The 24854-nt window shown below is 37.5% G+C and overlaps 1 protein-coding gene across 1 annotated transcript in view; it reads left to right on the top strand.

The window, feature by feature from the left end:
- AP4E1 (adaptor related protein complex 4 subunit epsilon 1) overlaps positions 1–21325 on the top strand; it is a 55500-nt gene extending 34175 nt beyond the window's left edge. Inside the window, exons 15-21 of the mRNA XM_004421576.3 lie at positions 566–680; positions 5392–5515; positions 9555–9813; positions 12930–13484; positions 14588–14775; positions 16752–16909; positions 18153–21325. Coding sequence (XP_004421633.1) covers positions 566–680; positions 5392–5515; positions 9555–9813; positions 12930–13484; positions 14588–14775; positions 16752–16909; positions 18153–18313 — 1560 coding nt within the window. The 3' untranslated portion in view covers positions 18314–21325. The remainder of the gene's footprint in view (positions 1–565; positions 681–5391; positions 5516–9554; positions 9814–12929; positions 13485–14587; positions 14776–16751; positions 16910–18152) is intronic.
- Positions 21326–24854: the final 3529 nt, after the last annotated feature.

The following is a 24854-nucleotide window of genomic DNA, read 5'->3' on the forward strand; positions in this document are numbered from 1 at the left end:
AATGGGTCAGAGAGGAGAAGGCAGAGTAACAATAGAAGCAGAGATTGGAGTGATGTGGCCACAAGCCAAGGAATGCTGGCAGCCTCTAGAAGCTGGAAGAGACAAGGAACTTATTCTCCCCTGGAGCCTCCAGAAGAAACTAGCCTTGCCAACACCTTGTTTTTAGCCCCCAGCAGCAGGAAATGAATACAGACACTGTAGCTCATAGTGTATGTCTTCTCCTCTAGTAGGTTACAAGTCTAATGAGGGTAGGAAATGTGTGAAGACTCAATCATGGCACCTAACATGATGCCCTAACATATTGGGTGCTCAAAAATGTGTTCTGAATGCAATGAAATTAATAATAACTGCAAATGTCTTGCACTGTTAGAGTCTTAGCTGATTGATTTGATAATAGATGTTTCAGAAAGCTAGGGAGTTGGATAGCACTTTTAGAATTAAAGTTCTGTTTTTCACTTAAAAATTATTTTTAGGATGTATGGGCCGAAATTACTTATGTGAATGTATAGTCTACTGTTTAGGGTAGATTTTTTTAATTCCTAATTTTTGCTTCATTTTAATACAGGTAGATGCTTCCTTATCTTTTCTGGATGGTTTTGTGGCTGAAGAACTCAGTCAGGGGGCAGCACCTTACAAACCTCCCCACCAACGGCAGGAGGAAAAGCTTTCTCAGGAAAAAGGTAATATTTCATGGGTGTATAATAAACTAGATTGTAGGGACATCATTTTTTAATGCAACAGATATTATAGTCATGTAAGTAAATAACTGAGGATATTTACTTTTATAATCCTTCTTTAAATCTGCTTGTGGCTTATTTACCCTGACTAGGTTTTTTGGATACCTAGAAGAAAAAAGTTAGCCTAGAGGTATTGCCAAAGTCATAGGCTCTGTATACGTAAGTGCCTAAGCTATGACAGACATCCTGGAATTTTGAAAGAACGTGAAGGTGGAATTATTATGTTGGTCACTGTGCTAGAGGGCTGACAGATATTAGTGTGAGTGTATCTGTGGAAAAGTTTCAGAAAAAACTCTGGTTACTCTGGACTAGTGAGTTTCATTTTCATTCTGAGCAGTCATGTATATCTTAAGTATTTTAGACTGCTTCCTCTGGCAAAATATCTGATCAGTGAAATTAGGAAAGCTAAGAAAGGAAAGCATAACTTTACATTTAAAAAATGTAGCCTGTCAGGGGAAGACTTCTGTCATGATTTTGATAGAGAGAAAATAATTGAGATATTTGGATGGTGGATGGGAAGTATGTATATGAATAAAGGGAGACCACTGAATATTATCTATATAGGAGTTCACAATGTTAATACTGAAAAGTTCAATGTTGAAAGGTCTTTTTTTTCTATTCATCATTTAATGATTTTGTTGAGTACTTATTTTCCAGGCTTTCTGCTAGGCATATGAAGACAACTAAATAGTTGATCCTAAAATGAGACCAAAAGGTATAAACACCAATAATAGGCATGATGTTATCTTTTTGCAGAAGTATTTGTTCTTTTAAGATTTTTGACATATTATGTAGCACAGTGATACCTAATGGCCTGGAAAATTCAGTTTTCTTTCAAAGGGTAATCAGTTTCCTTCCCATTAACTCCTCATATATTGATAGAATATGTGGGGGAAAAAATAAAGTTTTGAATTACAATTGCCCGACCTGTGACTGTAGTGCATGTAGAGGCCTTATGACATCCAGGGCATGGAGTGAAAATCTGGAGTTCTGGAGTGGGAGACATGGTCCAATTGCCATATTTCCTTATTTTCAAATGTCTGGGGGCTGTCAGTTGCTATTGTTGCAATTCAAGGGTAGGGTAGGGAAGGGGAGGTAGGACAAGGAGCCTAATTCCTGGCACTGCTTGTCTTCATTCTTAAAATAAGTTAAGTGGCTGACGAAAATATAATAGATAGCCCTGGAATTCCCCAAGCTAATGCATTCCTTTCCCAAGTACATTTTTTTCCGTAGAACCATCATTATAAATGGGCTTTAAGCTCTCAAATTAGGCTCTTCCCCTCTCCTCCCAAATCTATTTTTCAAAAGTTCTCTAAAATAAATTGAAATTTCATGAGCTTAGAAGATATGACTTAGGAGATATAACTAAGATATAAGCTTAGGAGATATAATTTCTGTTATATCATGGAAAAGAAAATCAGTTAAGAGACAGGACATAGCAAGTGCTTAATAAATACTTGAGGAATGTTATAAAATTATATATCTTAGAATTGGACTGGCTATTAGAAGATAAAGACTAGGGGAAAAATAAGTATTTACTGCCTAAAAAGTTGTTAATTCTGGAAGTATCAATCAGTTCAAGTATCAGTCAGTTTTGATAGGGATCTTACTTGAGATTTTTATAAAGCATTTTCAGAGAGTTGTAGTTAAATGCTACTTTTATGAATGATACTTAGAGGAATTGGCAAAAATAGATGGGATGGTGGGAAACAAATTTTTGTTACCAGTTCCCACTCAGGAAAAGCATTTAGGCATCAGTGTGGATTACTATTAAAACATTATTTGAGTATATTGTAGCCTCAGTGTTGGATAAAATCAGAAGTAGTAAAGGGAAATAGCAGTGTAATCTCCTGTCTACAAAACCATGGCTTTTAGAAAACCAAGTCAAGTTGAGATTGTCAGTCTCTCAAAAAACAAAATTAAAAAAATAACAGCTGGGGATGGTCAGAGAAGTATAGCCAAGTGATCAAGGTATAAAAGAACTGCAGTACAAGGTAAGATAAAGAAGAAGTGTGCTTATATAGTCATGAAGGATGCCAACAGGTTAAATATCGAATTACTAATTCCAGGGATGGTTTATATTTTATCTCTCACCTGGATTACTTTCAATAACTCACAACTCCCAAGGACTCTCTCTGCCTCTAGCTCATGTTTTCTTTTCTGCATGAATTGCCCTTTGCCCTCATTCTTCATCTGGTTAACTTCTTTGTATTCATTAAATTGCAGTTTAGCCATCTTCTTCCTTCTCCTGACTCCTTCCTCATACTACTATCCTCCTCCAGCTCCCCACACGCACAGCTCTTGCACATCTAGTTAACTCCTAAAAATCTTTGACCCTTCTAGTCATTCATCTCTGTAAGGATCTTGGGAAATTTTCACTAAAGAATGAAAATAATGTGGTTTGAACTTCATTCTCAAGCCTTTCCAGACCTTCCTTCAATGACAATTTTTAATTCTTTTGTCTCAGGATCAGATTTCATCTGACTGTTCTCCAGATACTGTCCCTTTCCATGTCTAGTCTTTTTCTCTCTACTTTCAAACTCTCTACCTCTAATTTTGAATTCTTTCTGCTCTTTGCTTAAACTCTTTATCTTTAGTTGCTCCTTGCCTTAAGCTCTGTCTTTTTTTTTGGTGAGGAAGATCAGCCCTGAGCTAACATCCATGCCAATCCTCCTCTTTTGCTGAGGAAGACTGGCCCTGGGCTAACATCCGTGCCCATCTTCCTCTACTTTATATGGGATGCCGCCACAGCATGGCCTGACAAGCAGTGCATCAGTGCACGCCCGGGATCCGAACCCGGGCCGCCAGCAGCAGAGCGGGCGCACTTAACCACTACGCCACGGGACCGGCCCCTAAAGTCTTTGTCTTTACTTGTGCATAGGAGACATTTCTTGAGCTATTCACTGTTACTGTAAGTGTTAATGCAGAGGCTGGATGACTGACTGTCACAGATACTATTAGAAAGAGGCCAATATGGGATAGAAGGTCAAACTAGATGATTGAAAAGCTTAAAAAGAGAGGATATTCTAGCTGAAAAGAACCTTAGAAAGATTTAGACAAGTGGTTTCCAAACATGATTATGAATCAGAATCACAAAGAGAGTTTTTAAAAATGATACAGATTTTTGAACCCTGCTCCTATACCTTCTGTACCTGAATCTCTGGAAGTTTGGCTGTATTTATAAAAAGGTCCATGGGAGATTCTATGAAGTCAGCTTGATCCTGGTTATCAAATCAGCATTTGGAAACTGCTGATCTAGTCTGAACCCTTCACTTTATAAAGAAATTAAGGTCTAGTTCATACACCTAGTTAACATGTGACCTACATTAACAACTCAATTCTCTTGATTATTAACTAGCCCATTATTTTTTTCTACTGCGCATTGATTCCTCTTCTGTATCATTCATTTAGCTAACAAACAAGTATTTATTTAGTACTCTTAGGATTAGGTGCTGTTTCCTTGGGAGGAGGCAGTATAACATAATAGTTGAGAGTGCAGCTCTGGAACCAGAGTATCCAATTTTTTATCGGCTCTATCATTTTCTATCTTTGTAATCTTGGGTATGTTCATGGCAAACTCTTTGCCACAGTTTCGTCATTTGTAAAATGAGGATAATAATTACAGAAGTTCACATTTATATTTTCTAAGATACTTTTTGTGATTTAAGAAGATCCTTTGTATTATAATCCAGACAGTCCAAAAAGATAAATGTACCGGTTAGATTAGGTTTAGTTAAATAGCATATTAGAAAACAAACAAAGTGGGGCCTATACAAGGCAGATGGTTATTGCTCTTTCCCGTTAAAGAAATCCAGAACTAGGCAGCCTAGGTTTGATGATGGCCTCATGAATATAAAAGAGGAGAGGAGAGAAGAAAGATGTTTTTTCTTTCAGGAGGATTCCTCCCAGAAATTGCTCACAAAATGCGTGCATAATTTCATTGGCCAGAACTCAGTCACATGGCAAAGGAGTCTGGAAATGTCATCTCTTTTCTTGGTGGTCATGTACCCAGCTAAGAATGGAGGGTTCTATTACTTAGAAAGAAGAGGAGAATGGTTATTGGCATCTGCTCTACCACAGTAACAGTATGAATTTTCATGGCTCTGGTTGAATTCATTTGGGTATATAGACTCAAAGGAATCTGAACCTAAGTAAACCTTGTTCTTTGTCAGTAAGAGAGATTTCACATCGAGGGCTCGATCAGTCCATTTGGTACAGGAATGTGCCTAAGAGCATTTTGTTAAGCAAAAACATGGTCCTCTCTTCATTCATAGCTCATTAGACATTTTTGCGTGAAGGCAGCAACTTTTCAGTACACCTGGTTTATCAGTTGTGTTTCGTAATTGAATCCTTTTTTAGCTTCTAAGGGAGGTAAAAAGATAAAAATGAAGGACTGTTTGTCTTTGATCAACTAATAGTATGAAGACTGTAGTAGACGTTCAGTAAATGATAGCTACTTTATTATTATTATTATTATAATAAATATTTGATTATATGGTCTCCAAAGTTCCTTCCAGTTTAAAAATTGTCACTGATTCTAGTCTTCGATTATTTTACTTCAGTAGTGAATGGTAACTTTGATAATTTTTGCTTTTTTCCCATAATTTTTGCTTTGTTTTAAATATGAACCTCTGTTATTGTTTTAAAATTCTAGTTCTCAATTTTGAACCATATGGACTCTCCTTTTCTTCATCTGGCTTCACTGGACGACAATCTCCAGCTGGCATTTCTCTTGGTTCAGATATATCTGGGAATAGTGCAGAGACAGGGCTGAAAGAGTAAGTTCCTTTCTTATTAAAATTGAGAACATGGGAGTGTTTAAATGTCTTTAAATGTAGAAGAGTTCCTGAAAGCTAAATTCCGCGTGGGCTGTTGTTTCAGTTGTTTCTATTTATTGCCCTTCAGATGTTGATACTGTATAGTCTGTCCTTATACTTTAAGAGAGCTTGCTTACTTCCAAGACAGCATAGGATATATACAAGCTTACACATAGTAATGATGTGTGTGTTATTACTGCATATTTTATGTATATGTGTATAAATATATATACATACACATACACATCTATATATATACATTTTTTAAAGAAATATATCAGAACTTATATACCCAGGTGAGTATTCAGCATATCATTTTACATTCCTCATAATCTACTTCTTATAACCACCTTATTGGAAGATTGACAGTACAGAGATGAACGTAAAATAAGGAGACTGACTTCACTTGAGGAAGCTCTACACTTTGCTCAAAATGCTTTCAGAGCTTCTTTCCAGCCACCTAGAAAATTGGTGATATGTTTTCCTAAGTATCTTACATACAGCCAAATCTTCATCCTTTTTAGGTAGATTTTGATTTTGGAAATATAAATAAATAAATTTTAGTAACATGATTAAGTTAATAAAATGAGATAATGAATATAAATTGCCTCATACAACTCAGTACATAGTAAATGATTGATAAATAGTAGCTGCTATTATTAATAATCATTGTCATTGCCATCATTATCCAAAAGCTGAGTTTACCAGGTAAAATTAGTGATCAATCTGGATAACTTTGGTCAATACTGTACTGATATGACATAAAGTAATGAAAATGGCTTTCTTGTTTGTGAAGGAGCTTTTTCTAAAAGAGTTAAATATGTTTTGAGAAATGGCAGCATGGTTGGAATAAATGTGATAAAATCTCAAAAAGGTGTCAACTTTGAAAGATGCCATTTGAATTTTGAGTTCTCATGTGTTCATTAAGGAGGTAGTTTTCTTATTTTATGTTCATCTTTGCATTTGTCAGTCTTCCAATGAGATGGTTATAGGAAGTATTTATTAGATGAATGACACACAGATTATGAGGAATGTAAAATGATATGTCGAATGAAATGGTATAAGTTCAAATTCTCTTTCTTAGTCTTTTTTTTCCTGCCCTGTTGACACCTTTTTCTTTCCCAAACATTTGATTGTGGTATTCCAAGCATGAGGAGCAGATATGGTTTGTGGGCATGTGATGGTCGAGGTGAGAGCAATTCAGTGCCCCAAATGGAACAGAGCAGAGGGGCAAGGGAAGGAGAGACAGGAATGCTCCAAACCCAGGAAGGAAGCTTAGACAGTTCCTTTTACCTGCACAACAGGTGACAGCATCTGGTTTTTTGGTATTGAACTAGGATCTGGGCGACTTGACAAGGCCTTATAAATCCTATACATGTACATGTACTACTCTCAGAGAAGTGACATTTGGCAGAGCTGCTAAGGAGTTATACATATGCTGTATTATCATGAAATGGAGCATGAAGGATGAATTTAAAATTTCTTTCCAAAGAGGACCACAGCTCACACATATTTCATATTAGGAACCTGTGTGGTAATTGGCAAGGTGAATTAGCTTTAGAGAGGAGACAGTTGCTCTTCTGTAGTCTTTGGTAAACTGAGAATAAAGTAGTAGCAAGCCCAATTTAGAATTTCTTACTTTAAGCCCTATTATGGGGCAGCACCCTACCTCAAAAAGGAATTCCTAGAGCTGGATTAAAGTATATCCCTAATCTTTTGAAGATTGCTTGGCCAAATTTACATCTGTGTTTGAATGGTCTGATTAAAAACATTACAAAGGTATACCATATAAAACCATGAATTATATTATCATTGTCAAAATCCAGGCAAAGATGACTCATGTTTAAAAAAATTCTTTTACCATGTGTTTTATATCATAAAGTAGTGTATTTTGTGTATGAAATGGCCTTATGCTGCTCTTTCATGTATTTTCCTGCTTTTTAGGCTGTTTATATGTAATGCATGACAAGAAAATTTATGTTGATAATAGGCATGTATGCAGATGAAATAAGCCAGAAAAATCTTTAAAGTAGCTGGAAGCTCCTTTTAGGCTTATTTTTCCTCCCCTTTCCCATTTTTCCTGTTGTTGTGGGTTGGGTTCCCTGGGAAGCGCATTCTGTGGTGGAATTTAGCAGGTAGAATATTAAGGAGTGCCCTTGGGATCAACACCTGTGGCAGGAAGGGGAAAGAAGCAGGTTTGGGCAGAGGGAGAAGTTAAGATGCGATGCAGTGCTATTGTCAGCTTCTGCCAACCCTATGGGGAGCTCTAAAGCTAGAATGGCCCTTCACAGTTGTCCTGAGTTGGTCCAAAATGGTTGGCCAGGACTCTGTACTTCTGTTCATCAGTCACTGAATGTGGGCTGCCCCGGGAAGGGGTGTGATCTCGGGTGAGGTGGCCCTCTGCAGCTGAGGCAATTCCTGATGGGGCTGCACTCCCAACAGCTGGGGCAAGATGTCCTTCATCGAAGGGGGATCTAGATGGAGCATCCCAGTGTCTACTACACCTGCCTTTTTTTGTTAAACTAATAGTTGAATCATTTATTAGTGAAACTTGGGGAGCTGCTTTTTTTTTTTCCTTAATAATTAAAGGATATGTTTTGGTAAACAGGTTTACAGAAACACTGTAATCCTTCTGTGTATCCCTTTTAGTTGCTGCTGTTGAGCATCCTAGAGATGCCAGGGATCATTTTAGTGGTTCCCATGACTACTTTTGGATCTGCTCATGCAAGGACAATCAGTTTTCTTCTAAGAGGTTTGATAGATAACTAACAGTTTTTGTTTTTTTAAAAACTTTTTAGAAAACTCTTTTGGTACCTGAAAGAAAGGGAGAAATGAAGACATTTATAAAGAAACATTCCGAAGTAAAATTGATTGAGGAGGAATGGACTAATTCCCTGTAGGGTGTTCTTTATTAATATTCAGATTTTCTTTCAGCCAATTAGTACTTAATAGCATCAGTTCTTCACTCAGTATGAAGTATAACTACCTGTTTTTGTTTCTGGCATAGTATAGAAAGTCAAATTGTTCATTATTCCAATAAATTAGAAGAGAATAGTAATCAGTGCAGATATTTCTGAGTCTTTCTTTTAGATTCATCTCATGATCTGCTGCCTATCTTATAGTACAAATTTTAAAAATGCTATTTTGGACTATGACAGGGTTGCTTAAATGAGTCAAGTGCCAAGGACACATAGTTCTTATATGAAAACAATAGAGGCAGTCTTTGGCTGTTTCAGCCTGCACTTATGACTATATTAGTCACTCCAGATTCGCAGGTGTAACTTTTGGGACAATAGTAGGTGAGTTCAAATTCTAATCACTGCTTTAATTCTTCTTCAACTCAGGTATAAAAACTCTTAACCTTCATGCTTTTTCCAGAAATCTTAGTGTTTTCTTTTATAGATCAAACCTTATTTCATTTTAATAAAATTACATTTATAATAGTTGAAAATCTAGCTAGTGTTCACATTAAGAAAACCTTTTGGATTAAAGGTAAATTTACACATAGTAGTGGATTTGAATGATTTCTTTTGCTTTCAATAGTGTTTTATTTAGTGAATTTTTAGGGTTTAGTGAATACGTAGGGTTAATTCCTTTGTTGAGTGATTATAGCTCAGAAACTTGAGTCGTTTCTGATCTGTAATGCATTAAGAATTAAAGATAAGATATTTTTGAAAAATCAATGGGGGAAAGGATCTGATTTACAGTAGTTCTATTTTTAGACAACTTATTCAAGCAACTAAATGAAAGTTAAATGATCTGAAATTTTTAACTAAGTCTAGAGTTTTGTTGCCTTAAATCCTTTGGCTGAAGGGTGGAGGGAGGTTGGCTATAACTAAAATAAAATCTAGAGATCTAGGTTTTACTGCTGGCCTATAGGATATAATGTGAAAGCTGTTTGGAAAAAACCATGGCAATGATATGTTTTAAAAAATGCCTCAAGAAAGTAACTGTTTAGCAGTTATTTAAATTGACCAGATTTTATTATCAATCTCCTTAGGACAAATAGCTTGAAACTAGAAGGTATAAAGAAATTGTGGGGGAAAGAGGGCTATCTTCCCAAGAAGGAAAGCAAAACTGGTGATGAAACTGAAGCTTCACCTGTACCTCAAGAAAGTATGAAAATGGAGAATGCAGATCAAACTGTAACAAAAAAGGATCAATCTCAAGTCCTCACCCAATCTAAAGAGGAGAAAGAAAAGCAGCTGTTGGCATCATCATTATTTGTTGGGCTCGGATCAGAAAGTACAATCAATTTGGTAAGTAATCGGTTATATTACTCTGAGAATCTGTGTCCCCTGTTTTGTACAAAAAAAATGGCTCTACAAAAGCTCTTTGCTGTCGTTTATACACGTGGTGGGAAGTGGCTTCCCCAGCTCCAGAGCCACCAGCGACACACCTTTTATATTCTTGAAAGGGGAAATCTGATGGCTCAGCTCGAGTCAGGTGTTCTTTTTAGTCCAGTCAGCTAGGACAAGGGTCAAGGTCCAAATACAGTTCCAAATATGACCATGGGTATTCTTACCCCTGTGGGTGCCGTAGGACAGATCTTGGTGGAAAGGGGGCTTAATGACTCCTTGTCAGTAATAATAGTTGAACAATGTTGATATGTCTATGGAAAAAGTTCTTCTCAAAATGGCATTTTTAACAGTGAAAAACAGGAATCAATTTACATGTCTAACAGTAGGAGAATGGGTACATAAATTCTATTAGCTCAGAATATTACCCAGCCATTAAAATTGATAAAATACTGCATTGTAAAATAAAAAGATACTTATGATATATTAGGCACAAAAAGCAGAATATAAAGTTTTATTTACACCTTGTTTATTACTGTTAAGAAGAGAAAAGTGTGTTGAGACTGAAAGGAATTACACAAAAGTGAAAATTATATTCAGGCATTACAGTTATGATGATTTTCAAAACTTTTTATGCTGATATATTGTTCTCAGTAAAAGAGTGAAAAATTGGAGTGAAGGACAGGTGCTGTTTTTGAGCATCTGAGAATTCCATGTAATTTACTGTTCGATGGGCTGATGAACCTACCTAGAGCAAAACTGTGACTAGAGCTGCATTTTCTTTGGTTTTGCATCAGCCCAGTTCTTTCATCCTTCTTCTCCCTTGGGGGGATTTTCCCTCCATTTCTGTCAACACTAGGCCAGACTCTAGGCTATACTCTGCCTGTATCTCTGTGTTTTCCAGACCCAGTTTCTGTCAGACTTGATATTCTCTCCTAAGAAAAAACAAATTCAGCCTAAAAGTATTTGTAAGTAACGTATCTTAATGCTGTCTCAGTCAGCATTTGCAGTTCAGCAGCAAAGTGACTGATCTTGGGTCTTTGAGTTGTTCCAGCAGGCTGTGGTGAAGGTGCCAGTGGATGCTCTGGCACTGCTGGGGCAAGTTCTCAGCCATCAGAGCTCACCCAGGTCAGAGTGCGCCCAGGCTTATGGAGCCCTGATTTGTGAACCTCATTGCTGGCATTGAAGGATTCCTGCTTCTGAGCAAAGTGCATAGGTTTCAGTTAGTCTTTCTCCAGAGAACATTGAGGGTGACAAATTAATTATCAAACTTTTTTGTAGTGGGCTTGAAATCAGAAATATAATTAAGAAGTTTTTCTATTTAAGTTATGCTGAATCCATTTGGGTTACCCCTTATATTTTTCTTTTCCCCTCAGCTATTACTAGAATAGTTTTTTTAAAAAAGGGGGAGTGTATTTCCCTGTTTTATGGGACTCTGAATTCTGTGAGGAACTGTGTTGTAGCTCAGAAGGCATCATGCAGAAAGGAGGGGAAGCAAATGATTAATAAAATTAGCATGTATCCTCTCTCCCCTCAACCCCAACTTTTCATCTGTCACTAGGGCAGAGCACACAGGATTGGCACTGAGTGGATATGCTCCGTCTTTTAGATGGCTGTTTTTCTCCAGCGATCCTATTCCCTTACAATTTTTCTAATGTTTAAGGTTCTCAATTACATGGATCAAGGCTACATTGATGTATTTCATTTTAACTATCTTTTATTTTTAGGTCTGTGGTCCATTTTGAGTTAATTTGTTTTACATAGTTCACTGTAAGGGGCAAGGTTGTTTTTACCCCCCACCTTCGCCTTTTATTTTACCTTCATTTTTACAAGACATTTTCTCTGAGTAATGAATTCTAGGTTGACTGTTTTCTTTAATTGGTTTAACAAAGATGTCAGTCCTGTGTTTTCTGGCTTGTGTAGCTTCTGATCAATAGCAGATTAGACATTGCAGAAGAAAAGATCATTCAACTTGAAGACAAAGTAATAGAAACTATCCAAAATGAAATACAGAAAGAAAGAAAAGACAAAACAAAAAAACCAAACAAATGGCAAATCCAGAGCATCAGTGACCTGAGGAACAATATTGAGCAGTCTAATATAAGTCTAGTTCGAATCCCATGGGCACTGGAAGTGGAAGTCCTTCACCCACTTTTCCCCCTCCTTCACTTGGTTTCATTTTTGTGTTAATAGAGTTTTACTTCTAGTTTGGACTTCTGAATTGAAAGGTAGGAGGCAAACTCATCTGCTGAGAGTTGGAAGAGATGTTGGGACTTGAGGGAATGAGAGGGTATGAAAAGGGAACTAGAATTCTGGTTAACTAGAATCATGTGAAGGGTGGCCGTACAGTGTGAAAGCCCCCAGGAGGCTAGAGACATGAGCTTAGAGTAATACCAGTCTGCTGCACTGGTCTAGACAGAACTTTGTGAGGCAAGGGGACACTTGAGCCATCAGTCTTCTTACATAGATTCGTAGACCATTCGTCAGGAGGGTTGGCTCAAGGGTGGCAAATTTGCCCTTCCCGCCTCCTGAGTCTGTAGCAAACATCACTAGACAGAATTCTTTTCTGCTGTGTGTTCCAGTCAACTACTGCCAGCTGATTCTTGAGGTAAAATCGATTTTTCTTCCCTGTTTATTGACTCACAAGCCATGAAATCATATTATAGATTACTGAACCAGAATTTGAGCCATTCCTGTATTTAAGGGTATCTTAGCTTCTACAGGACAACTCTGGAAACTCAAAAAATGGCTAGGTTTCTCACTTTTTAATTTGTACTCTAGTATTCTGAAATCTAACAAGTTTTTAGAATTGTTCACAATTGACTTTTTGACCTTATTTCTTTTTCTGATTTTATGTGTTTTTAATGAGAAGTAAGATTTAGCTAATAGTTCAAAGTTATGTAGCTGTCAGAATTTTAGGGCTTAACGTTTTATTCATCTCTGATTCTTTGTTAATCTATGTTTTATAGATAAAACCTTAGCGAGTTAGTAAATTGCTCATTTGAAATTATAGAAAAATGTTTAAAACTCATGACTAGTAGAGTGGTTTCTTTTTATATTATGTTTTATTTTTGCAGCTAGGAAAAGCAGATACTGTCTCTCACAAGTTCAGAAGAAAAGCAAAAGTCAAGGAAATCAAAAGTGGAGAAACAACCAATGCTCCTAATATGACTTGTTCTGCCTTTAGTTCTTCTCCAAATGTGACTTATGAAGATTATTATTTGGATGATTTGCAGGATAGAGGAGACAAAGAATTAAAGAAATTTTCTCTCAATTCAGAACTTTTGGATTCTGAGTCACTGACAGAATTGCCCTTGGTTGAAAAACTCTCAAATTGCAGGCTGGCTCCACCTTCTTTGTTTGCTGATAATAACATGGAAGTTTTTCACCCTCTTCAGTCCACTGCAGCCTCAGTTGCCAGTGAAATCTCTTTAGTTTCTTCTTTGTTGGAAGAAACTCCTGAACACATGCATTCAGATCTTATGGAGGTCTGTAATAATGAAACCATATCAGTGACTTCTTACAAGATTTGGAAAGATGATTGTTTATTGATGGTCTGGTCAGTTTCTAATAAGAGTGGTTCAGAATTAAAAAGTGCTAACTTAGAAATTGCTCCTGCAGAAAATTTCAAGGTAAGGCAATAAATGGTTCATTATTTCTGCCTTAAATGGACAATGCTTACTTAGTGTTTCTGCTGTTGGCTCTTCTAATGGTTTATAAATTTCTTCCATATCCTTCTTCACTCTTTAGGAAAAGAAGTAAAAGGTGTGACAGATTTTTTTATTTTGAGTAGGGATGAATTATTCAAAAGAGACAAGGAAACATAATAAAGATTATATTGGGGAAGGCCATAAATATAAAGTGAGTTTCAACAGAGCACAGTAGTTAAGAATGTAGGCTCTTGACTCAGACTGCTTGGCTTTGAATCTTGCATCTGCTGCTTTCGAGCTGTGTTACATGGTCAAGTTACGTAACTGCTCTGTGCCTCTGTTTCCTCCCATTTAAAATGAAGATATTAATAGTATGTGCCTCTGTACTATACTGAGTGCTCAGGCATCAATTCTGTTTCTTCCCTAGCTTCAAGAGACTGCCATTGTGATTTCTGGAAATATGCTAATTGCATTATTGTGTGGGTGTCCTTGGCGAAGTTATAATGAGATTTGACCAGTAGATCAGTATTCCACAAAACTGACCCAGTTTCTTCTGTGAGCTAGAATATGTTGAATGGGATGTTACCAGGGCCTACCCAGGACACAAGTTCCTGACTCTAGGTGTGCATTAGAATCACTTGTGGAACCTAACAGGACAAAGCAAAACAAAACCCAGTCCACTTGCTGGGCTCTGCCACCAGAACTTGAGTAAGGGAGGAAAATGAGAACGGAAGACACCTGTATTTATCTATTTATTTCTAACTCTCCTAGCTTTCAAAATCTGGTGCTAGCTATGATTGAGAGCCACAAGACTAAAGTTTAATAACCTTTTTTTGTTGTTAAATTTTACAGTTTTCATTGTAATGCCATTTGTTACATAATTTTGACTTGTGTACTTATTTCTTAGTTATCTGTGCTAGTGAATTTTTCTCAAGTAAAGTTGTCAGTCATCTTCATAATGTGGTTGGTTATTAACATCTCATAATAGTACGTTTTTGTACCACTTCAATTAAGTAGAAAATTGGTATTCATGTTATAGTCTGTATTGATCTCTTCTTGTGTACTTGTATTACTTTTATTTACAGATCACTGAGCAAGCTGGATGCTGCTTGCCTATAACAGAAGCAGAAAACACCAAAGGCTTTCAATATAGTGTGCAGATGGAAAAGCCTTTTACAGAAGAGAGTCTTTCTGGTTTCATAAATTATCAAATGATGGATACTCCTGTTCAGCTTGAATTTTCAGTAAACTTATCACTATTAGATTTCATTAGGTAAATATTTTCTGGAATGTTAATTCAAGTTATTCATTCATTCAGCAAATATTTATTAGGCCTCTTCTCTGGGCAGAAGCACTATGCTTGGTGCTAGGAAGTATAACAGTTCAAAACTAGATGCAGTTCCTACCTTTAGAGAGTGTCCAGTCTAGGGAGGAGACATTGAACAATCATATAAATGCATATATAATTGTGCCATGAAGAGAAAGTAAAGGGTACAATGAGCAATTATAATATGGGACTCAGTTTGGGTTGGGGTTGCTTAGTGATCTTGGGAACCTTCTGAGAGAAAGTAATATTAAAGTAATATTTAAACTGAAATAACTTCAAAGATTCTGCATGGCTTTTTTTTTTTAAGCTTTTAAAGTTTCTCTCATTTGTATTTCATTTATTTGATTAATTCTTTCATAAAATCTGTTCATTAAGCTTTAGAGGTCTGTAAGACAATTATTCAACAAAGTTATTAAACTTTTATTAGACATTCAGTATTTAGCATTATACTAGGCACTGTACAGTGTTACCAAAATAATTGAAAACAACCTCTTAACTCTTCTGCTCTTCTTTAATCTTATGAATATATTGTACTGTATTCAAACTTTTTTTTTTTTTTTTGAGGAAGATTAGCTCTGAGCTAACATCTGTTGCCAGTCCTCCTCTTTTTTGCTGAGGAAGATTGGCCCTGGGCTAACATCTGTGCCCATCTTGCTCTACTTTATTTGGGACTCCGCCGCAGCATGGCTTGATAAGTGGTGTGTAGGTCTGTGCCCGGGATCCAGACCTGTGAACCCTGGGCTGCCAAAGTGGACTGCGCGAACTTAACCGCTATGCCGCTGGGCCAGCCCCTCAAACAATTTTTAAAATGAAGGCTGCCTGAACCAAGAATGCAGAATACCAATGAATATCTGTAAAATTTTTTTAACCTCCACACATCCACTTTTGTTACACTACTATAATTTTTGCTCAGTCTTTAAAGTCTTTTAGTAAGAACTTGTCTATCAATCTGTCAAAGAATATTAATGCCCATGGCACTGTATAAGATAGAATCCAGCCTTCAGAAACCTTGCATTCTGTGACTATGGCGGTATATTCCATGGTGAGCATAAGTTACCTGAAGAAGCACAATATACATATAACACAAACAGTTCTTCTGTGCATATTAATAAAATCTTCTGTATCTTTAAAAAGTATTTTTTACTAATTATAAAATTAATACATACTTATTATAAAAATTCAAATAATATAGAAAAATATAAATAGAATATGAAAGTTCCCTATAATCCCATTCTGAGATACCCATTGTTAACTATTTGATCTTCAGTCTCATGAACCGCTGTTGAAATACATGTGTTTGCTGGGTAAAAAACTAGACTATTGGTGGTGAACACGATGCTGTCTATACAGAGACTGATATATAATAATGTACACCTGAAATTTACACAGTTATAAGCCAGTATGACCTCAATAAAATAATTAAAAAAAAATATTGCTATCTACACATGATAAAGGCAGTAAAAAAAAGAAAAACAAGTACATCTGTTAAGATCCTTTCTCTTGGTATAATTTACTTGAGGTGTGGGTCTTTGTATTCATACTCTTGTATGTGACTTTGATAGAGTGTCTCATTATCCCCAAATCCAAAGTATACCTGGAAGAAAAGTTTTATATTATATTTGAATGTTTCATGAAGTTACTTGGTAAAATTTTACTGAAATGACTAATACTCAGAAAGGGAGAACTGGGTGATTTATTGAAAAGACATTTGCTCTTTAATAACATCTCCTGCCTTCAGTATTTTCATCAGCTTGGAGGATGATGGTAAGCATTCTAATTCTATTTGGTTTAAAAACATAAATTTTATGGGACCCAGATTTACAATGATTTTTTTATTCCCATGAGTCATTTGAAATGTATTTGTTTGTGTAGAATCTTTTCATTCTTTTTGACATAAATCTAATTTTAAATATTATTTTTAGACCTTTAAAAATCTCAACTGAAGACTTTGGCAAACTCTGGTTATCCTTCGCCAATGATGTAAAGCAAAATGTAAAGATGTCAGAATCTCAAGCCTCTCTGCCTTCTGCCCTAAAGACCCTGCAACAGAAACTAAGACTTCATGTTGTTGACATTATAGGTTTGTAGAATTATTGAAAAGGCAATCCTATGTCTATAGGGGCTTTCTCACAATCAGAACACAAATCAACTCGTGTGTGTGTGTGTGTGAGGAAGACCAGCCCTGGGCTAACATCCGATGCCAATCTTCCTCCACTTTTTTCTTTTATATGGGACGCTGCCACAGCATGGCTTAACAAGCAGTGCATCGGTGCGCGCCCGGGATCCGAACCGGCGAATCCTGGGCTGCCGCAGCAGAGCGCGCACAATTAACTGCTTGTGCCACTGGGCTGCCCCCCCCACAAATCAACTCATAAGTGTCATATTTCTTAGAGCTATATTTCTTGTTATGAGTATCTTTCAGATAAGTGTGTTGTTCAGACTTTATTAAAGAATTTTTTTTTTGTGGTAAACTATACATAATAAAATTTACCATTTTAACCATTTTTGAGTGTACAGTTTAGTGGCAGTAAGTACATTCATGTTGTACAACCATCACCATTATCATCTCCAGAACTTTTTCCTCTTCCCTGACTAAAACTCTGTACCCATTAAACACTAACTGCCCATTCCTTCTCCCTCTCCAGCCCCTGACAACCACCATTCCACTTTCTGTCTCTGTGAATTTGAGTACTCTGGGTACCTCATATAAGTGGAATCATACAATGTTTATTCATTTGTGACTGGCTTATTTCACTTAACATAATGTCTTCAAGGTTCATCCATGTTGTAGCATGTGTCAAAATTTCCTTCCTTTTTAAACCTGAATATTTTTCCATTGTATGAATATACCGCATTTTGTTTTTCCATTCGTCTGTCGATGGACACTTGGTTTGCTTCCACCTTTTGGCTATTGTGAATATTGCTGTTCTGAATATGGGTTTATAGATATCTGTGTTTGAGTCCCTTTTGGTTATATACTCAGAAGTAGAATTACTGGATTATATGGTAATTCTATACTTAGTTTTTGGAGAAGTTGTCATATCGTTTTCCACAGCAAGTGTACCATTTATATTCCCACCAGCAATGCACAAGGGTTCCAGTTTCTCCATATCCTCCCCAACACTTTTATGTTTATTTATTTTGATAATTGCCATCCTAATGGGTGTGAAGTAGTGTCTCATTGTGGGGTGGTTGGTATTGTTTTAATGATCTGTGATGTTGAATATCTTCATTTGCTTTTTGGCCGTTTGTATACTTCTTTGGAGAAATGTCTGTTGAAGTCCTTTTATATTAAAGAATTTTTAATTTTTGTTTTGTTGTAGGCAATGAAGGGCTATTGGCCTGTCAGCTGCTCCCATGCATCCCCTGCCTGCTGCATTTCCGAGTTCACGGTGACATGTTAGCCTTGTGGTTCAGATCCTCCTGCTCTACTCTTCCTGACTATTTACTGTATCAGTGTCAAAAGGTGATGGAGGGATCCTAGCAGAAGTTGTGTTTATATTTTACTCCATCAAAATGAATGGTTTACATAGATAAACTTATTTACCAAAGTAAAAAGAACTCATGGTACTTCTAGTGAAAATGGGGATTATTACAAGTTGTGGTTTTATGTGTTTTCTTTGTGATTTTTGATCAAGAAGGATCCCCAAGAAACTGTATCCCTAACCTTTTACTCAGGATTGTACAGTTTGTTTGGGTCCCAAAAAAGTGACCTAAGCTAATATTATAAACTGCTAATGATTTCTATATCACTTAGTGTGAGGGACTGAAAATATTTATTTTGTTATAAATAATTTTATAGCAGATTTACTCTAGTGCTAGCTGATTTGTAGTAAAGCCAAGTCTCAGTTCTCTGCATTAATGGAGGGGAGACATGGAATTGATAATCCCAAACCTAATTCATATCTGGCTTTGGAATGCAGTGTATGCTTTTTGGTAGGCAAGTCATTACTTTCAGTTATGTTGACACTAAGTATCAGTGTTGAACTAAGTTGGCACAGCACACACTAACAGTTCAAGAGATCCAGGAGCATGCTGGATATTGGGGAGATTCAATCTGTGATATGGTCTTTATTGCAGATAACTTGTTACACATAACTGCAGATAATTTGGCTACAAAATTTGTCTGTTTTCCACTTGCATTTATTTTTAAAATTCAAAGTGAATCACTTATTTTATTTTAAAAACTTACTTTAAAAACTTAGAGCCAATTACAAAATATCATACAGAAACAAAACCCATAAAAGCACACAGTACTAATGCAAATAGATGTAAAAGGACTTTTTGGTTATGGCAAGTATCTTAGTCAGTTACCACTTAAGTCCTTTTGGTAAATTAAAATTTGTGATTAGAGTATAAATGGCAAAACTGTCTTTCCTGGCCTTTGAATCCACTAGTACTCGGTGCATACAACAGAAACATAAGTATACCATACAGGTTCTTCAGTAAAATACATCATTTTCATGTGATAGTTGTGCCCATATGGCCTCTGTCAGAACTGTTATCAGTAGAAGAAGAGGTTAAGCCCAATATGAATGATGGACCAGAATCTTGAGATTGTACATTAAGGTTAAAAACTGAAATAGTATTTTATAAAACCTTACGGTGCTGTGGAAAATATTTATTATTTCACTTTTTCTGATACTTCACCATGGAGACTATTCAGGTAATATAGTTTTAAGTCATTGCAGTTAATACTCTGGTTAATTGGTACTGTTTATCACCGAGGTGTAGAATTCTGGTTTTAGGTTATCTCGTTAATCATATCTGATAAAGATGCTAAGGGGGTTCCCCAGAGCTGATAGATTTCATTAGTCATTCATGTCTAGCGTATTCCTCCCTAAAAACAAAAGCAGTATTTTTTAAACTAATTTTTAAGTTATTCATTAAAAACAATGTAAGACCTCATTAATTTTATGCTTTTAAAAACATACAGTAAAACCTTGCTACAACAGCAATGAAAAGTGACTGGAATTTCCTGTGTAGGTTTCTCCTTTTGAATAGAAGATCAGATTCATCCTCAAGCTCCCAGCAGTGTCATGGTGACGGGCATGTGCTGTCTGGGGGGGTGTGCTAGACACTGTGGCTGAACTCATCAGCTTCCTCTTTCTTCCTACTTCTGTCGGCAGCACCCCCCATCCCACCTGATTCTGCTGTTACTCTGACAGAGATAGGACGTGCCCTCTCACTTTGCGGAGGAATGCAGCGTGTAGCAGAGGAGGTGCTCCAGTGTTTTGTGTCCTTACTTCCACGTGTTTGCATGGTTACCGCGCCTGGGTCTAGTGTGGAGCAGTAGATGTGAGGTGCCCAGCAAGCGGAGGGACAGCTGTCTGGGAGAGAGTACAGTGCGCTGCTGTGCTGCTTTGTTACAAGGCTGCTCCTGAGTGGCAGCAGCCGTTGTCACGAGAGACGTGCTCGGCCTACAGAGCTGTCTCATGGTGGGAGGTGTGTAATGGTAGGTTAAGGGGTAGGGCTGGGAGCGTGATTTTGGGTCTGCCAAAGGGGACACGGGGTCACTTTTGTGCTCTCTGAACCCGCTAAATAAAAAGTGGGGTAACAGGGTTTCCACTGAAATGTTTAGTAGAGTGTTTACAATTTTTATATTTTTGTGGTTTTAAAAACAAACAACAATAATAGGAAAGAGTAGATTTTAAAGCACTTCAGAGCAGTATCTATACTGCCTAAACTAAGTCAATGTTTTAAGTTCTAAATTGGGCATCACCAACCTTTTCTGCATTGTAGGAGATGTGACTATAAAGTAGGGAGAATGATTTTTGTGGGTAGATCGTCTCTTTACCTTACAGACATAATTTAGTCAAGTGAAGGGGCAACCTCTCGAGTGAGAGCTGTGCGGGGATACTCAGCTGTGTGAGTTCTGTGCCGGGCGTCTTTGCTGGGAGTACAGGTGGCAGCAAGTGGGGATCTAGGGGAGAGTAAAGGGCAGACGGGAAAGCCTTACGAGCAGGTGGAGGAAGAAGGATCAGGCTCCCACCAGAATAGTCCCTGTGGAGGCAGGCAGATCAGGCTCAGGGGAAAGTGGGCTCCAGGGAAGGGTCATTCTAAGAAACTGCGGATGGAAGCTGAGCAGCTGTCAGGTGCTAACGTGCCACGCCTGCCAAGCCCAGCACATGCTCTGCAGAGGAGCACTGTTTGAAACGAGATTCTACTACCATCTACCAAAACAGTGGTGGTGAAAAGGCAGTATTTTATTTTTTCCTTTGTTTTATTTCACGTCAATAATATTTTAAAATATTGAGCTGTTTGTCTTATTTTTCACGGATAAATGTGGTCTTTTTCTCATGATTGAGAGCCACTGAAAGTGCACTGAAGCTATTCACATGTCTTTAAGGTGTTTTGCTGTGTTAAAATTTTAGGAGTGAAAAATGCAAGTGAATAACAACTTAACAGGCATCAATTACCTTATTTTGGAGTTGAATTCTGTAATTTGAAAAGATTCAGTTAAACATGTAATAAATACAAAGTGATCTGTACTGTTCTTTGGTCTATATATTCTTTATTATCTAAATAGCTGAATAATAAGTAATACTATTCAGTAATTTGATAAACATTAGCTAAAAAGAGCAGAAGCAATTGGAATGGGATGAAAAGAGTAATTTACTCATTGTAGCCCCAAAGAATCTGGTCTAATTGGTTAAAAGTAAAGATACTGTGGTTCCATGTGATGTTCAGAGAGAACTTTGTGGGCTTCAGATAGGTTAGAGTGTGGTTTGGTCCTTGAGTGCCTGTCCATATCCCCTGCTTTTATCCTAGCCTGACCAGAGTATTCAAAGCAGAGTGTTCTGTTTTATAATGCCGTTTCCTTACAGCTGCCTCAAGATGCAGGAAACATAGTACGTCAGATGGAGACTTAGTGACCAAAGACTCTGAGTCCCCTGGCTATCTCTGCATTGTGTATTCTAAAACACGAAGCTAGATCAGAAATGGCGTTTAAATTTCACTGATTTATGCCTCTTGTTGGCTATAATGTATAGCAGGAAAAAAGTTCTGAGACTTGAAGCCCCTTCTTTGGGGCGCTGAACGTAAAGGAGGTTTAAATGCACCACACCCACTGCAGTAATTGAAAAGAAGGCAGCACTTGAAGAGAGAGGTGCCCTGCAGCCAAATGGGCCAGGGTTAATGACTTTATGAAAGTTGCTTGCTTATGTGTGTGCATAATGAGAGACTGTGAGCCTTTTATGCTTGGGAACCATGTGCATATTTTTATGTCCCTTTTGCCTAGTACGTAATAGGGACTCAGTAATAGGCGCTTGACTTATTGAATGAATGACTAAAGAGACCTGTCCCCTCGAAATAAGTAATCTGAGACCAGGTAATATACAGGAATTGATTTTAGTAATCCTGTGGCTCTCTCAGAAGTAAAGAAAAGTGATCATCTTATCTGGTTTATAGATATGTCAGTGGAAAAGGGTTTTGGTGAAAATAGCTTCTGCTAGTTTGTGCCAGGTAGGAGAGAGGAAACATGACTGCTTGATGAGACCCTTACCAGCATGAAGGCTAAGTCCTATGAGACCTTGCCATGCCATTTAAGAGATCTCTGCAAATGCAGTGTGATTACAAATAGAAATCATGACTTGAAGGAGGGGGACTTTTCTGTATTATAGCAGATGTCCATAAAGTTTTACTGGTCTAGAAGAACTTGTTCTGGGGCAGAAAGCGGTAGACATTTGATCATTGAGGTTAAAGATAGGGAGCTAGTGAATATGATAAGGCAGATTTACCAGCTAAATTAGCATCATCTATTTCTTTAGAAAGTGAGCACTATGATAATGGGAGAGACAACTACATTGACATTAATAACGTCAAGAGCATTGGGAAAGTTGGGAAAGAACAGGCCCTCTGGGGTAAAGCAGCAGGAAAAGGAGTTACTTAAAAGGAAATGTGTTTCATTTGCATTACATGGGAAAATTTATGATAGGTGCATGGATCCAAGATAGGAGCGTACCCAAAAAATGAGTCTCTGAGAACGCTGAGACCTTAGAGATTATGGCCTGGATACAGAGTAGATGGGCTGGCTGTGGGGAAAGTACAGATGATGACAAACACCATGAGTTTTCTGGAGCACCTGTAATGCTGAAAAAATAGAGTGTCCTTGTAAGTGTTTGCAGCTAGATTGTGGGCTTCTTTCCAAGGGAAGGAATCAATTTCCTTTAGTTATTTTAAACTGTTTTCCTAAGTGGATGAGTACTTTTCCTTCCCCAAAACATTCAATTGCCAATGTGACTAAATGGCTGACCTTAGGAAGTTTTTCCCTAATGGGATCTGACAGGACATATGCCAAGTGGATAAAGATTAGAGCCAGGAGATTATTTGTATTTCAGTGAGAGAAAAGTAATTAGACATCTGTTTAATTGCACATCTCCTCCACCCCTTATATTATGTGACAAGTAGGAACAAGGGCAAGGCATATATATTCTTAGGGAGAGGCATTTGGTCTGAATTGCTACTACATAATTTAACGATGGTAAGGGCAAAATCAGTGACTAGAACAAGCTGATCCCCATTGATGATAGATATCAAGGCATAAGAATTTTATTTCTTCATCTTAGTTGGCTGAGTAAAGGATGATGGGGTTAAATAGAAGAGTTATTGTGAGCTATGGGAAAAAAGAAATGATTTGAACCCAAATACTGCACCATTCTTCATCTATAGAAGTGATAAGAGTGCCTTTTGTTACTCATAAGGAGCCTCTTTGAGCACACTTGAGTTTATACTAATGAGATGGCTTAGAGTAGGGCTCTTTATACATAGCCTCAGAATGGGACTGGTCACCAGAAAGACCAAGTAATCAGAGAGTTGGAACTTTCAGCCCCACCCACCAACCTCAGGGAAGGGAAGGTTTGGGGGCTGGAGATTAAGCTCTATAAAAAGTCTTGAACAATGGGATTTGATGAACTTCAGTGTTGGTGAACGCATCCACATCCTGGGAGGGTGGTGCAGCCCAGTTCCATGGGGGTAAAGATCCTGTGCTCTGGACCCTTCTGTTTCTCACCTTATGTACCTCTTCATTTGGCTGTTCATCTGTATCCTTTATAATATCCTTTATAATAAACTGGTAAACATAAGTAAATGTTCCTATGAGTTCTATGAGCCACTCTAGCAAATTAATTGAACCTGAGAAAGGGAGTCGTGGGAACCTCCGGTTTATAGCCAGTTGGTCAGACAACCTGGACTTGCAATTGGCATCTGAAGTGGGAGCAGTCTTGTGGGACTGAGCCTTTAACTTGTAAGATCTGATGCTATCTTCAGGTAGATAGTGTCAGAGTTGAGTTAATTTGTAGGACACCCAGTGTATGTCTCCTGAGAATTGGAGAACTGCTTGGTGGTGTGGGAAAAAAATGCATCAATTGACAAATAAATATTGTATATACTTAGGTTGTACAATGTGGTTTTGTTTTTGTTTTTGTTTTTTTTGGTGAGGAGGATTGGCCCCGGGCTAACATCTGTTGCCAATCCTCTTCTTTTTGCTCGAGGAAGACTGACCCTGAGCTAACATCTGGCAATCTTCCTCTATTTTGTATGTAGGTCGCCGCCACAGCATGGCTTGATGAACGGTGTGTGGGTCCACACCCGAGATCCGAACCTGCGAGCCCCGGGTTGCCAGAGCGATGTGCACTGAACTTAACCACTATGCCACTGGGCTCGCCCCTACAATGAGATTTTTTTTAAAGGTGTACAACATGATTTAATATACATTGTGAAATGATTACCACAGTCAGGTTAGTTAACACATCCATCACTTCACATAGTTACTTTTTATGTGTATGGTGAGAAAACTTAAGATTTTAGCAAATTTCAAGTATACAATACAGTATTACTAACTGTAGTCACCATGCTGTCCCTTAGATTGGGGACCTTTTTAAAATCCCATGCCCGAGACCATTAAATCAGAATCTCTGAGGGCTGGGACCCAGGCTTCCACCTGCAGTTACACCACTGGTAATTACAATGCACAGCCAAGTCTGAGAACCACTGTTTTAGATGCTGTCTTACCCTGCTCTTCTCTT

The sequence above is a fragment of the Ceratotherium simum genome, chromosome 3, assembly GCF_057802395.1.
Source record: "Ceratotherium simum simum isolate JZ-2026a chromosome 3, ASM5780239v1, whole genome shotgun sequence".
Classification (NCBI taxonomy): domain Eukaryota; kingdom Metazoa; phylum Chordata; class Mammalia; order Perissodactyla; family Rhinocerotidae; genus Ceratotherium; species Ceratotherium simum.